The sequence below is a fragment of the Patagioenas fasciata genome, chromosome 2 (genome assembly GCF_037038585.1).
Source record: "Patagioenas fasciata isolate bPatFas1 chromosome 2, bPatFas1.hap1, whole genome shotgun sequence".
NCBI lineage: Eukaryota > Metazoa > Chordata > Aves > Columbiformes > Columbidae > Patagioenas > Patagioenas fasciata.
In genome coordinates, this window is record NC_092521.1 from 39,327,495 (window position 1) to 39,342,484 (window position 14,990).

Below are 14,990 nucleotides of genomic sequence, written 5' to 3' on the forward strand. Positions count from 1 at the left end.
GGTGGCAGTGTTATTTAAAGAAGCGTGGGGGAAGAAGGGCAGAGTGCTACATCCTGAAGTTTTTATTTAGAGTTACTGCTAATGAGGCATGAGTTTGTCTCTGTCATCCTCCCACACAAAAATAACTGGCTTTTGTTTGAAATGCAGTGGGGAAAATAATAGTTTGCTAAAATTGAAGATGTAAATAAGTTGAATAGTGTATTAGTGCTTTGTTGTCTTGTCTTGTTTATTTTGCCTCCTTTCCTAGTCCTTAAGAAGAGAGTGTGTTGAACATTAATCACTTGTGTCAGCTTTAAGCTGTACAGGTAGTGTGCATATTGTCAGAATTTAAAAGAGGGGTGAATGAGATCAGTTAGTCCTCTCTAGAAAGGGAGGGCAACAAAGCAAAATCAACACCTCTGCTACTTTTAACAAATATGCAATAGAAAATTTGCCTCCAGGGAAACAGATTTGCTTTGGCAAAACAATCTGCTAGAAGCAAATATGAGGTGTACCAGGGGAACAGCCCTGATCTGAAAATTCTACATTTTAGAAATTAACTGGTTTTTTTCTTAAAGCAAGTTTGGAATGAGCATTTTCTACAGGATACTGGGGATGCCTGGCAGAAGAGTTGCCAACATGGAGAAAGTTTCTTGGGCAAGGGCCAACTTAACAAATGCAAGCAGGCAAGCTTTGTGTCCAGACTTGTTTTGGTTTATGCTGGTGGATTTAATGTCCTGAGAGCTCAGGCACCGAGGCATACATTGCAGCAAAAATACCACAGTACAGCATTCTCGGTTTCATTCGCTGCTGTGTTTGATGTTGGAGGATTAAGGGGAGGGGAAAGGATCAGCTACCCAGGATGCTCTGTTAGGAGGAGTAAGTGAATTTGATTGTCGTCAGAACTAGATTGCCATATGAGTTCTGAAAAGCGTTTGGCTCCTGAGGATAACAGCTCTAAAAATAGACTTGGAGGAGAGGTTTCTCTTGGGTCCAGTTTCGGCCTCCAGCTGAGCTGGCTTTAGGAAACTTGTTTGCTCCTGTTGCAAGACTACAGTGAGGATAAATCGTTTCTTATTCTGCTTCCAACATTAATTTTTGGAAATATCGACGCATTCGCTCTGTCTTTGAAGATCGAGCACTAATGTTATGGCTGACGACACAGGTATAATCCTAACCTTTTTGTGAACAAATGGAAAACGTGTAATTGCAAATACTGGCTATGTCTGATTTTGTAATCAGCAAAATAACTGGCTTACTGTGGTATGTTGGTGTTTTCTGGCCAGTTTGCTGTTCTAGTCTGTGTTGCAGATTGCCTGTGTTCTCTTTGATGAAGTGTTCTGGAGTAGCGGTGTTGCATGAGTTTATGACAGGTGGCTGATTTTAACTTAAGTTTTGCTTGAGTAAAGTACATGGTAATGTAAGAGATGTTTTGTCTTCAAATATCTGACTTTAAAGTTATTTTTGGAGTGTGTGAAATTACTACATGTTTTTAACATAAGCTAAAGTAAAAGGAAGAACTTTTTCATACTCCTTACTCTAGGCATGACTCTTAATGTGGGGTGGGTGAGTTACAGGACTTTTACAGATTTGCCGTGAAGGAACAGAGCATGCTTTAAGACTTTCTGATGTCTGCACAAAGACATCTGGTAGTGTAAGCACAGGCTTACCAGATATGGCAAGTGACCTACTTCTGACATGGCTGGCAGCATGTGCAGGGAAAGGGCTTGAATTGGGAATTAACTGTCTGGAATGAGCTCTGAGCCAGTGTCAGTCCTTGCAATTGTTTTGTTCTGACCCTCTGTGTAGGGTTAGCTGCGCAGATCATAGGTAGATTTTCTGTTATGTAACTTCTGTTGTTATGAAAGTATTGCCTGATCAAGCTGCCATATGGTTGAATTTTTAGTAGAATTTTTCGAGAGTTTTGAAAATAATTTTCCTATAGGATAGGAAACCACAGCATAAAAATGTGTCTCTGTGACTGTTGTGAATGATATTTTAAAAGGAGAATTGTTTTTTGAGGTATTTGCATGAAATGGTCTTTTAGACAGGAAAAAATATGAACAACTGTGCATGATTACTTAAGTAAGCTGTCTTTTCTTTATCATTTTCCTGTTCTTCTAATAAGTAAAACCCTTTCTTCAGAAGCAATTAGCAGTAAACAGTAGAAAACAGTAAGGTAAATAGGTGTGAAATAATACAGTAAGATTTTTCTTTCCTGTTTGCCCCTTCTAATAACTAGTTTGCTCTGTAACAAAGTTGTAACCTGGAATAATTTAATTTTTTTCTTTTTTTGGTCTGAGGGTTTAATTTTAAATAAATACAAACCTTCAATTGACTACATTGGAACACAAGAGTAATAAAGTTCTGCTGTTACATAGTATAATTGAGTATTTCTGAATATTAAAGTTTCCAGCTCAAGTGTACATTCCATAATTTTACTGTACAGTTGGTCATATTTCTGAATGTGCTGGCACACGCAGTCTTTGCCTCTGTTTTTGGGCTACCTGTACATCTTTCCCAACAGAGAGATGTTGTGATGTTATGTATATGGACCTTGAACATATATAATTAGGGTACTGTGCAATAGCAACCGATACATGCCTGGTGTGAAGCCAGGTTGTCCCGGTTTCTCTCTGAATATTATTGGACAACCTATACTATGACAACTTTGTGTTTAATGTAGAAGAGAAATTGTTGGTATTTTATCTTTGTACAGAGTAGTCTTAATAAAAGATTTTTGTTTCAATAAAATGCTGACCTGAGTAAGAACTGACAAGTTGGCTATATTTTATTGGTCTGAACTCGGTATATAGCACAACGAATGTAATAAAAGTTTATTTTATTACAGCTGTGAACCTGATGGCAAGCAGGATATGAAATTACTATATAGTATCTGTTACAGAGATGAGTCAGTCACCAGTCTCTCATTATTCATCTTTCAGAGCTACTCCACTTTATTCTAAAACCCAGTTATGTTGATGGTTAGCTGTTCAGAGTATTTTTTTTTCTTTTTCTGTCATCAGTGTTGATAAATACATCAAACATTACTGCAGCTAGTGTGGTAAAGTTAACTCCCCACCTTATTATGTTATAATATTCCTGACAAAGTTCCTCAAGTGTTTCAAAATATGTGAGAAAATAGTTTTACTTCAAGACCTAGGACTGACTGGGGCTGAATGGGCAAAGACTGGTGCTTAGCAGGAAGTGAAGTGGAATAGTCTGGTAGACATGGAACTGCAGCCGATTGCCAGCCTGTCAGCGGTAGTATCAGGAGGCAGAAGAGCAGAACTTTAGCTTTTGAGACATGCCACAGGCATCTTTTTGGGTGCACATGGATTTACTACATGTATCCCTCTTTCTCTAAAATGATCCTAAAGCAATAGACCAAGCAATTTATCTCTTCTCTAGTAGCAATGACCATTTGAACCCCCTACCCATATGCTAGGTTGAGGTCTTTCTTTTCCCAGTGGTTTGTTTGTAACTACTGTATTTATTTTTATACATTTTCCCTGTGTGGTTATAAATGAAGCTGTGGTTTGCATTAAGGCTCTTTGTCATCCTTCTACTTTTATGTTTCATGGGATTGGAAGTCTAAAAGTATTCAGCATGTAGTGAATCTCTGCCTGACTCTAAGCAACAGCAAAGATATTTTTAGTTGGTAGAGTGTCCGAACTTGGAGTCTGACCCTTAATATGGATTTAGATTTTAGAGCTTTCTTAGGCTTTTTGAATTTTCGTGTTTATTCTGTGAACTAGTTCAGCTAAGCCTTGAAATTTGTTTCAGAAGGAACGCTTTTCTTCCGAACTATTTCTGCTGATTGTATTGCCCTCTGGTGGCAGTTTGAGAACTGTTGGCACAAATACAAAGCATCTAAAAAATGTTAAGCTCTGTATAAATATACACTAAAGGGGAGGAAGGGGGGATTTCCAACCAAGTTTTTTAAGATGTTACATGTGGATATTTGGTGTTTGGTCCATTATAGAGCTTTTACTTAATCATTGAGCTTCCCAGCACTTCACAGTGGTATGAAAAGCAAGTAACAGTAGTGAGGTTAAAAAGAAGTGTTACTCAAATGTCTTATATTCTGTCCAGTCATAAGAAATAAGATTTATAATTATGTCCTCAATCATCATTTTCTAACTTGTATACAAATCCGTTTTTTCCTGCTTGTTTGCCTTATTTTAACAGAGACTAAACATGGAGGAAGCAAGAATGGAAAGAAAGACGGCTTCTCTGGAAGCTCATTTTTCACCTGGTTTATGGTAATTGCTTTGCTGGGAGTTTGGACATCAGTAGCAGTTGTCTGGTTTGAACTCGTAGATTATGAAGAAGTTCTAGGTAAGAATTTTAAATTTTAAGACACTTATAATTATAATAATATACAGTAAATGCAGGCCATTTAAAATTTTTAGGTAGCTGAATTTACTACTTTGGTGTTTGCAAGCGACCTTCATGATAAGAGTAGGCAGTGTAGTTCGAAAAGTACATTTTAGTGCTGAACTCTGTTATGGTGTTAAAATGAGATTCTGAGAAGACTGGAAAAGGCTATTAAAATGCTGCATTTATTAAATAATTGAAGAAATCTGCAAGGATAGATATGGATGTCTTTGTAATGTGTACTGTAGTTCCTTTGAAAGGTCAGCTGAATATGCATTGTTTCAGTTTAAGCTCTCAGAAACTTGCAGCAGTATTTGAAAGTGTGCAGTTGATGTTACTTCTGTGATGGACTATGTTGCCATGTTGCCTATAGAGTCAGGACAACTCATGAGTCATTATCTCATGAATGAACTTCAGTTTTAAGCTTACAGTGGTGATAATTGTATCTCAGTATAGTTATGTTAAGATAGTATTGCTAATATAACATTTAAGGGAGAAAATTAATGTGTTAAATTTCAAGATGTATGCCCATGGGTAGAGTATGTCCCTGATCATGTAGACTTCAACATGCACTTTTGAAAGCTTTACAAGTCTGTTGATACATGTGTTTTTGATTGTGACTGATTTTAAGAGAAGCTTCTGCTTTGAAGCTCAGTTGGGTCTAGTCATGCAAATAATGGTTTCTGTATTTTTACCGTGCATGCAGCCAAAGCAAAGGATTTCCGTTATAACTTGTCAGAGGTCTTACAAGGTAGGATATTAGAGAAATAAGATTACTTTACAGTCCCCTGGCTCAAAATTTGTTTACTTTTTCATGTTTTTAATTTTTTAGATAATTAGTATTCTTTTAAAGTGACATGAAACTCATTTCTCATCTGTCTCATTCTTTAGGGTTTTGAAGACTATCCAATTCTTCTTATTTCTAGAGAATTACATTTATTCTACCAGTCTGTTGTGTTTAACCATAAACCAATAAAGATCTTTTCTAATTGATTCAGCAGTGATGGCCTTATTTTTGTCTGTTCTAGACCCAAGTCTGAACTTTTCCTTCCACAAAATTGTTTTATAATTTTCTGAGTACTATATTAAGAACAGTATTTCATTTATTTTAGTGGCAATCAAGTTGTGCCTCCATTTAGAGAATGTGAAATGTAATAATAAACTGGCAAACTATAAGGACTTACAGTTCTGCAAATAGTGTGCTGAATTTCAATCTATTAAGAGTTATGTCTGAATTTTACCAAAACTAATTAGATAGCTCTCTATTCACTTGGTGATCCCAGGGCACTTCTAATCCTGGATATCATGATTCTATGCTAAAAATTCTTTTGAACAGAAACTAGGTTCTCCTTTTGCTTATATTTAGGGCTGGTAGTGCTGCAGTTTCAAAAATAGAAGTAAGAAGTTCGATGTACTCAACTATAGACACTAGTAAAAGGATGGGCAACTTGTGGATGTTATACAGTTGTTGATAAAATTATGAATGTTTTTGTTTTGCCCAGGAAGTAGGTTGCTTACTTTCTATTAAATTGGCATTAAAAATAATATACCTATTTTTTTTTCTGAGAATCTAGAATAGCAAGAAGCATGTAATAAGAAAACAAATGGTGATAATTTGATTAATTCCTATTTTATTATTTCTTTTCCCTCAAATATGTTGAGTGTTCCTTGTGAACTTAAATTTCATTCTGAGCAAAGCATGTTCACATAAAATGCATCACTTAATTGCAGATTTGTTTCAAAACTTTTAGCACCAAAATAAATACATGGAAAAAAACCTGTGTTCAGTCTGAAGTCTAGTAAGTGCAGAAAGGAACTTAAAATATTTGTCATATTTTCCAGGAAATTTAAAATATGGTTAAGAAGAGTATGGCTAAATCATTAAAAAAATGTGGTAACAACCTAGCATTGACAATCAGCCATCGCACATTGAAAGCATTGTGCTAGAAACAAACTGCTGAATCTCTAATTCTTCTTCCTCTGTTTGCATTTCTAGGCAAGCTTGGGATATATGATGCTGATGGAGATGGAGATTTTGATGTGGAAGATGCTAAAGTGTTGCTAGGCAAGTACAAATGCAGGTGGAATGATTATGTAATTCAATTGTCATATTCATGTTTTGTTTTGGTTTAATGTCAAAACAATAATTCTGTTTTTTCCTAATTGAAGAACTTAAACTGATTTAATTGTTTCAGTTTTTTTTCTTAATGGAAGTGGTAGGGTTGTGTGACAAACTTGTTGTAGCAAGCTGTATTCTTTTTCTTCTGATACAACAATCTGAGTGGAAAGCATTTAGTTGCTCACAGTATGGTTTTGAAGTTAGGTGGTTGATGCTGCAGTATCGGCTGTTGAAAATATGGTTGTGATGATTAATAGCTTTACCAGATGCAGGGCTTAAGGTGCTTCAAGAGTTAAAACATTGTTTATGTTAACGTGTTAAGACCGGTTCAGTTTCAAATTTCTTCCAATGGGCCTTTGTACTTCTTAAATGACTTTTTGTCTGGCATACATTTGTACTGTCTTTCCTCTATTCTGACTTCTCCACAAGTCTGTTAGTTTTCTTTGCCCTTGAGAAATCAAATACTACATGACATGGATTTTACTTCTTTGATTTTGAAACACTGGGTTTAGGGAGAGTATCTTTCTGCTCACTATATACCTTCAAAAAGAAATTTCCATCACTAGATATGTTTCGTGATATTGCCCTGCTACCTATGTCGTCGGCAGTTAGAGCACTGTCGTCTTCAGTTTCATGAACAATTGAGTAGACGCTTCTTGCATACCTGATGTTAGAAAGTTTACTTTTCTTTAATTGATTTGTTCAAATGCAAAACTATTCTGAACAAAGAAACCTAGCAAGTTAAACAAATAAACAAAACAACAAAAAACCCCAGCATTCTAAATAATAGCTTCAGCTAAGGGCAAAGTGGAATTGTCAAATTCAACTAGTCAAAGTTATCAAAAGTATATCTATAGTGTATTAGGATGTTATGGTTTGCTATTTGAAACTTGTACTCCCTAAAAATCAGTTTATCAGCAGTTTATTTTTCCCCACTTATATTTGCAGAAATAAGCAGGTCTTTGTAGGGGGTTCATTTGTTTAATCCCTTTATGAGTAAAGAAAACCCACACAATCAAAATTACTGAACCAGTTTGCCGTGGTGTGAATGTGACAGGCGCTCCGAAGAATCTCCAGTGCTCTGAATGTCTTCAGAGCTACAGATTGCGTGTTAATTATAAATGGTGTATAAGGTAACACTTTGTATAGTTATTATCCCAATCTTTCTCTGTTTTTTGTGTATAGAAAGTGAATAAATAATCTGTCTCTTGTGGGTCATGTTAGCTTGATTCAGATTGCCAAGGTGGTAGCCAGATATATGCTGCTGCTTTGTTACATCTCTGCTTTATGCAACTTGATGTAGCTGGGAATTCTGCCAGTACACGACAGTGTTTCTATTATAAGTTTGTCTCATCACGCATTTAAACCGTGTACTTTAAATGTGACATTAAAAGGTCATGGATCAAAAGTTATTTTTATTGGTTTTTAATACTTTATTAGAAATATGATTTACTCTCATTGAAGTTTAAGAATATTTTGTGTAGTACAAAGGAAATGATAAATTTTGAAAAGTTACATGATAAAACTTTTGAATATAAAAATACATCTTTTCTAATAACTAGCATATAATATTAGTAACTAAAGTTCCCAATAGATTATTGTTCTTGTTTGCATTTAACATTTAATATGAACTAGAAAATGAATACCACTTCACAGACTGTATTTCTTTGATGCAGAAAGTGGAAGACTAGATTCCCTCTTGAGCAATTTGTCTTCCAGGATTAAATCTTTGTAGTACAGAAAACCAGATAGTAAGCCTGTGTTCAGCTGCTTTAGGGTAACTTTCTAAATACTGAATTCATAACTGCCTTTGTATTTTATTTGTGAGGATTTTGTTAGTATATATGCTGTGTTTGAAGATTTGTTACTTTCTGGGATTTTACTCTGGGTCAGACTACCATAAAAGCAAGTGGTTTCTCTGCCAATTCGATATTGACTTTAAAGGGAGATACTGCTGTTTGATGTTTAATGCTATGAAGTCATATGCTTTTATCTTTTTCTCTATTTAACTATTACTCAAATACTGCATATTGAAATTGTGGTGTGTACAGTGGTTTAATGTTGCCCACTTCCATAATCTTTAGTTTTTGCTACAAATTTAAAGATTTAATTTGCATATTAATGCTAAGTATATTTTAAAGTTAACTTATTTTTGAGAAATGCTCCCACCAGCATAAGTTTATTTTATATTTCAAAGAATGGTTTAGTAGCTGTAACTTAGTTTTCTGTACTGCTTGGGCACACCTAAATAGAATAATGTTTTTTTTTTTCCTTGTACATGTAAGATATGATAGGTTCTGTTCTTTTTATTTGTTGCAAGCGAAGGAGGTTTGGTTAAGTTTTCTTGAGATATTTGTGTAATCTTAAAAGCGGTGTGCAAGAAGTGTGTTCATTCCTTCTGCCCCAAGTAAAAGACTGGAAGCGGGGTGGGGGGTGTGACGGGATACATAAAACAAAACAAAAAAAACCACAGCAAACAAACCCTAAATATTTGTTGTGTTAGTTTCGTATTAATTTATAAAAAAATATCCAGTGTGGAAATGCAAACTAGTTGAAGCTAGTCTGCAGTCCTCTTGCAGATTCTTTCTTTTTCATAGCTATTTGTGGGGTTCTGTGTACTGAATTCATTTTGGTTATGGGAAGAGAGACCTTTTAATCTGGTCCTTTGAGGGCTGTTGTTATCAGTAGTTCTCTTCCCGCTTTTTGTCCACAAGACTCTGGTTGTTCTTTGAAGGAAGTTGTTTTTCTCAGGAAGAGTTTTGAACCTCTGTACTTGAGAACTGAGTGTAGAGACACGGTGGCTTTAGTAGTATTACCAAAAAATGCATGTATAGGGAGTACCAATGTCTGTTGTGATAGAATCTTTGGAGCTGAGCTTTTTTTGTTGGTTTGTTTTTAGTCCTTTGTAACAAGCATCAGTATCCTGAGAAGTTCTGCATAAATGGCTGCAGTAGTTACTACAATTGTGGAACTGCAGCTACAGAAAGTCATCCATATATTGTTCTTGTGCATTTAGTTCAGGGTAGTCTGTCTATGCAGAAAATGGAAAGAAAATCCAAACCTTAGTGTACACCAAAGTATAGTAAACAGTAGAATCCAAGCTTCTGTAAACTATGTTTTTTTTTTATTCTCCCCACCATTGATTCGCCTGTAATAGAAAAAGCTGTTTGCAAGCAGTTGAGCAAAGATCACACATTCAGGAAAGAATGCTTTTGGACAGTTCAGCTGTTTAGGAGAAGTTCTATTCTCTGTTTTTCTCACATTGTATTGTGACACCTTCAAATATTAAAAGCTTGCGTATGCTCCTTGTCATAAAAGAGATGTTTGCAGGATCAGAAAGACTTTATCATGTTAAATGAATGTAGGCAAGCCGTCTGCCTCGCTGGTTGCGGTAACGCTGCTGAATAGATAAAGATATTTGCTCCCTCATCACTGTTTGGTTTAAATTGCAATGTTTAGACTTCTCTTGAAATACAGTAACAATTTCCTGTGGATCACTGATTTACCACAGTGCGGCTGCCTCATTGGGCAGTTCCTGTTTTGTCACCGTTATGGACACTTCTTACCATGCTTATGTGTGCTTATCAGTACCTGAGTTTTACTTTGAGAAGCAGTTCTCAATTATGGGGATGAACGAAGGCCAAAAATAGTTTCAGTATTAATGACGTTTATTTTTTTTTTTTCTCCCCTTGGATTCAAAGGCCATTATATTCATCTTGGATCATTTTTGTAGAGAATTGTAAAGAAAGGGTTTGGCGTTTTCTAGTTCGGTGATTTTTATGGTAAAGACTATAAGGTATATTCTTCCAGTTTCTATGATTCCCTTTGTTGTCCTGATATTTTCAAAGAAAACATGCTGCTGTATTCCATGTTATTATTTATAAAGACAGTTGCCCAAGAGTCTTATTCTTGACTTAGTGCAAAAACAGGAACATCTGTATGGTTCTTCACGTGCTTACAGAAATGCTATTTAAAGCCTGGGATATTTTGTGAGTGTGTTTGGGTTTTTTTTTTTTTTTAATTCCAATAGAATAGAATGATATAAATATTTATAATTCTGGGTTCCTATTTCATTTATTTATTTATTTATTTTAGATTCTGGTTTCTATGCTTAAGATTTCGTTCAGTAAATATACTTACTTTGGTTTATGTCTTTACATCTTGCTTGGTCCAAACTTTGAAAACAAATTAGAATGATGACTGACTACCATGCATAAATTGAAGCGTATAAAATTTAATTTTTATAGAACTAAGCCATGGAAGAAGTTGGAGAGGGATATTTATAATGCCTTGATTGCCTCCTGGATTCAGTCTGTCATTTTAAAACCTTTGGGCTATCCAGTGAAAAATTAAAGAGAATGGCTGATCACTCAAATAGAGGTTCTGGACATCCAGGTACAAGGATGTGGAACATCATGGACTTTGAAGTTACCTCAGAATTATCATTGATACTTTCACTATGTGCTGTAAGAAAAACACATTGAAATCTGTTAAATGTCTCTGCCATTAACTTCTTTATCTTGAGTGTTTCATTAGCCTGCACCTAATATTGCTTTCTAGTCTGCATGTGCAACGTGTTCACTTAATTTTATGTCTCAACAATCTGTCTTCACCCTTAGCCCACTTTTCTACTTCTTCCAACACAACCGAAGGTTTGTTCTGGTTAGAAGTGGGGGAAATTCTTCTTCTCCCACATTAAAGCTTACCAATAATGTACATTTGTCACCGCTTAGTCATTCTGTTGTACTTTTCCCAGAATGGAAAAGTTGAAATGTTATTAGTAATAATTGTAAACCTGTGAATTTTAATACACACCAAAAAAACCACATTAGTTATGGCTGATTTGTATTTCACAAACACCAGTTAGATAAGTAGGTCTTGTAACCCAAGATCACAACTGATATAAAAGAGTCTAGAAGTGATGAGCTCTTTCTTGACTGCTCTGGCATTTCTACTTTAGCTGTCTTTAACCTGCTTTAGATTTTCTGTGTAATGATACGTACACCCTTTGTATTGGCTATGTATTGATTTTTACATTGTGTTCCATGTATCCTCAGGTTTGGAATTAATTCCTGATGATCAAGTATATCATGCAGAATCTATAGCATACAAAAAAAAAAAATTAAGAATGCTAAAAAACAAACAAACAAAACAAAACACAAAAACAAGCAAACAAACTGCAAAGCAACCTCCTCAGCAGTTAAGAGTCCTCACTTCTAAGCAAACTCAAAATTCTGCATGGTAGAATAAATGTTATCCTTAACAGCACATGAGAAGTTTGTTTAAATAGTGTTTGCTTTTAAGTGTTATTCTCAGCTATTAATCACAAACTCTCAAATTTGAACATATTTTTTTTTTAAAAGGCAAATCGCATTATTTTTAGTAGTGGAGGATTGTTGTTTAAAAAAAAACTGTCTAAAGGTAAATGGTGCAGCAAAAAAACTGTAGCACTAGGAAGAAGAGAAAGCAAAGATATCACCTTTTTTAAGATTTTGACATAATATTGTGCATGTTTATCATCCAAATTGCAGTCTATACCTTGAAAGATTCAACTTTTTTAACATCTTTCTATTTCCTAATTAACATTCCTGTAAAGACTGCTATCTGTGACATGAGATGTCTTTCACAGATCCTTCTCTTACAGTTTCCTCTTTCCACCTAACTGCTGTCTCTGTTTTTTCCCTTCCCTGTCTCTCTCTTTCCTCTATTCTTGTATAGGCTTGACCAAAGATGGCAGTAATGAAAATATTGATTCCCTTGAGGAAGTCCTTAATATTTTAGCAGAGGAAAGCTCTGATTGGTTTTATGGCTTTCTCTCATTTCTCTATGATGTATTGACTCCTTTTGAAATACTAGAAGAAGAAGAGAGCGAAGCTGCAGATGATGTTGATGGTACGTCACAGAATGAAGGGGTTCAGGGAAAAAAGACTTGTGTTATTTTGGATTTACAGAACCAGTGACTGAGAGACTAATTTGATATGCTCTCGAAAATATCCATGAAATCATCAGTCTTAATATAACAGGAATTTATGGCATTGAAGTGAAACTCCCAAATGGACACTATAAAGATTGAGCTAAAGTCAGCCATGCAATGTAGTTTTGCTAGTTCAAAACCTTTCAATGTCCATTTTTGTGAGAGGACAAAAATACTACACGGTTGTGTAAATATGTAGAATAAAGTGTGTATCTGTGGTTCTGTAGTGGGTTTCTGTGCGTGCTTCCATTTGTGCATTTTGTGCACAAAGCTTACAAAGCTGAGTGTAATAACCTCTACTGTTAACACTATAACATTTGTCTTTCTAGCAAACATTAACTAAGGCATTTTGTAACAGCTTTGACTGTAAAGTATTCTGGCATGACTGCATTATGTAAATACATACTTATATGTTAATCCTTAATATAGACATGACAATGATAATTCTTTCATGAAATATAATTTTAATAAAGAGTTTTTGTGATTCACTGATTTCTCAGATTACTTTTACCTATTAAAATACAAGCACTTTATTTAAAAGTGTTTGAAAATTTTACAGAAACATTTATTTCTAAATTAGCTAACATCTGTTTTATTCAGAAGATACGATGTCACTGTGTAGTTTATTCCCAGTGATATGTTTGTTTTCAAATTAAGTTTCCAGTCATTTTTATTTAATATAACAACCACACCACAAGGGCTGTTCTAAATTTGTTTGGGTATTTTTAAGGTGGGCCTTTTATGGAAGTGGGAAGCTGTGATTATATATTTCTAATGTAATATTGAATATATTAAAGACTAATTGGAAATTAGAATTTAATGTCTTTTATTCCTTGATAAAATAAAGAACTGAATACGGTTTTGCAAATTTTAATCCTTTTGCTGTGAAACTGTTTTATGACAGTTGTTAAAAATATGTTTCATATATGTGCATTCTGTCTGCTATCATAAAGCTTTTGGTATGGAAAGGGGAGTTTATAATTGTGTTCTACAGTTTGTATCAGGTACTAAAAGCTGAAACTGAGCTGTCTATGAGTACACTATCCATGTATTAAAAAAGATTATTATTAAAATTATATTAATTTGTTTATTGTGGTGCCTGCTTAAGTTTGTATCTGTTTCCCTTATAAAGTTTATACTCATGCTTTGGCTGCAGGCTGTGAAATTTCAACCTGTTTTTAAATTAAATGAATTTTCACTTGTTTTGGCATGACCATTTTAAAGCAATTCAACATGCCTGTTTCAGTAAGTCATCCAACTCAGGGTTCTACTCAATCTTTGAAAAGTAATGAAAAAGTGTTAGTGTTAAGCAAGTAGAGCGTTTAAAAAAAAGTTGTGAAGTGCTTGTACTGCTGCCTAAGGTTTACAATATAAATAGATCTACATAAATACTAGTCACATTTTTCTTCCGACTATATGAGGATTATGATATAAGTTAATAACATGTGAATTTGATGTTTTTTAGTTTGAGATACCTGAAGTATAAGGCAAAGAAAGTAAAATCCCCCATGTATAATGAAAAGAAATGCTAGTAGATCTGTGGGATATTACTGAGAACTTTCTCAGCAAGCAGAAGAAATTTGCAAAGTACTTGGGAGACAGGAAATAAGCAAGCATGGTTTTATTTTGTTTCTTTTTTTTCATATTTTAATTTTAGAAGTAGATTTGAATTAGAAATAAGAGTTCCATCGCTATTGTGGGATAATAATATCTCTCGGTATGAGTTAGAAGAATTGTCATGGAACACTGAATTCTGTTGTAGATGCTTTAGTAATGGAACTAGGTAGGCAAAAAGAGGAGGAAAACATCTACTATGAGAATCCTCCATTGTGAAATCTATACCATGTAGTTAAAATACACACTGATAATCTGATGAAGTGTCAAGTGAAATAGAGATAGATTGCTTCAACCATGAGAAATCTGTAGGCATCGAGACAGGTGATGATGACATCAGTGAACAGTAAATTAGTCTAACTTGCTATGAGGAGAGGAAATGCAGGCCAAGAAGGGTCTGATTTGACATCATGAGATTTCCTCATTGCTTTTTATGAAGTGTGTGTAAATCTGCTTAAAAACAATTATAGTGGGAAGAAAAAATTTGTAGGAGGAGAAAAAGGGGCGGGGGGGAAGACTTAGGGGAAATATTAGAAGTAAATAACTTTCTAGAGTGTTTAGTTTCTAGAATATAGCTTTTTTTCAGAAGTGTTCACTCTTGCCTGGTGTTATGTATGTTAACAATGAAACCCTCACCACTGGTGAGCAGAGCTGTCAAAGCTCTCCTAAAGTTCGAGATAGAAGCGTTCGGTTTTAATGAATTACATCAATTGTTATGATTGCAAGCAAGACTTGGCTAATAAGTGATGTAACAGGAGTTAAGAGTCTAGAGTTACACAGCATGGCAGCTTTCAAAAAGAAACAAAACCTGAGTATGATCTGCAAATAAGCAAGGGAAGTTGAACTGTCTCAACTCCTGTTTCTGATTCCACACAAAGCATTTGAAATTAGTTGAGGAAATTGAAACTTAAATTTTTAGTTTGA

The 14,990-nt window shown here is 34.7% G+C and overlaps 1 protein-coding gene across 6 annotated transcripts in view; it reads left to right on the forward strand.

The window, feature by feature from the left end:
- ASPH (aspartate beta-hydroxylase) overlaps positions 1–14,990 on the forward strand; it is a 110,473-nt gene that overhangs the window by 11,415 nt on the left and 84,068 nt on the right. For 2 of the 6 annotated variants that reach the window (XM_065831451.2, XM_065831450.2), the window contains exons 2-4: positions 4,171–4,320; positions 5,066–5,110; positions 6,356–6,424. In XM_065831451.2, the coding sequence (XP_065687523.1) occupies positions 4,171–4,320; positions 5,066–5,110; positions 6,356–6,424 (264 nt within the window). Of the gene's footprint in view, positions 1–891; positions 1,145–4,170; positions 4,321–5,065; positions 5,111–6,355; positions 6,425–12,196; positions 13,543–14,990 lie in introns of those variants that run through there. The other 4 variants (XM_071804078.1, XM_071804077.1, XM_065831454.2 and 1 more) reach the window with 4 other exon arrangements.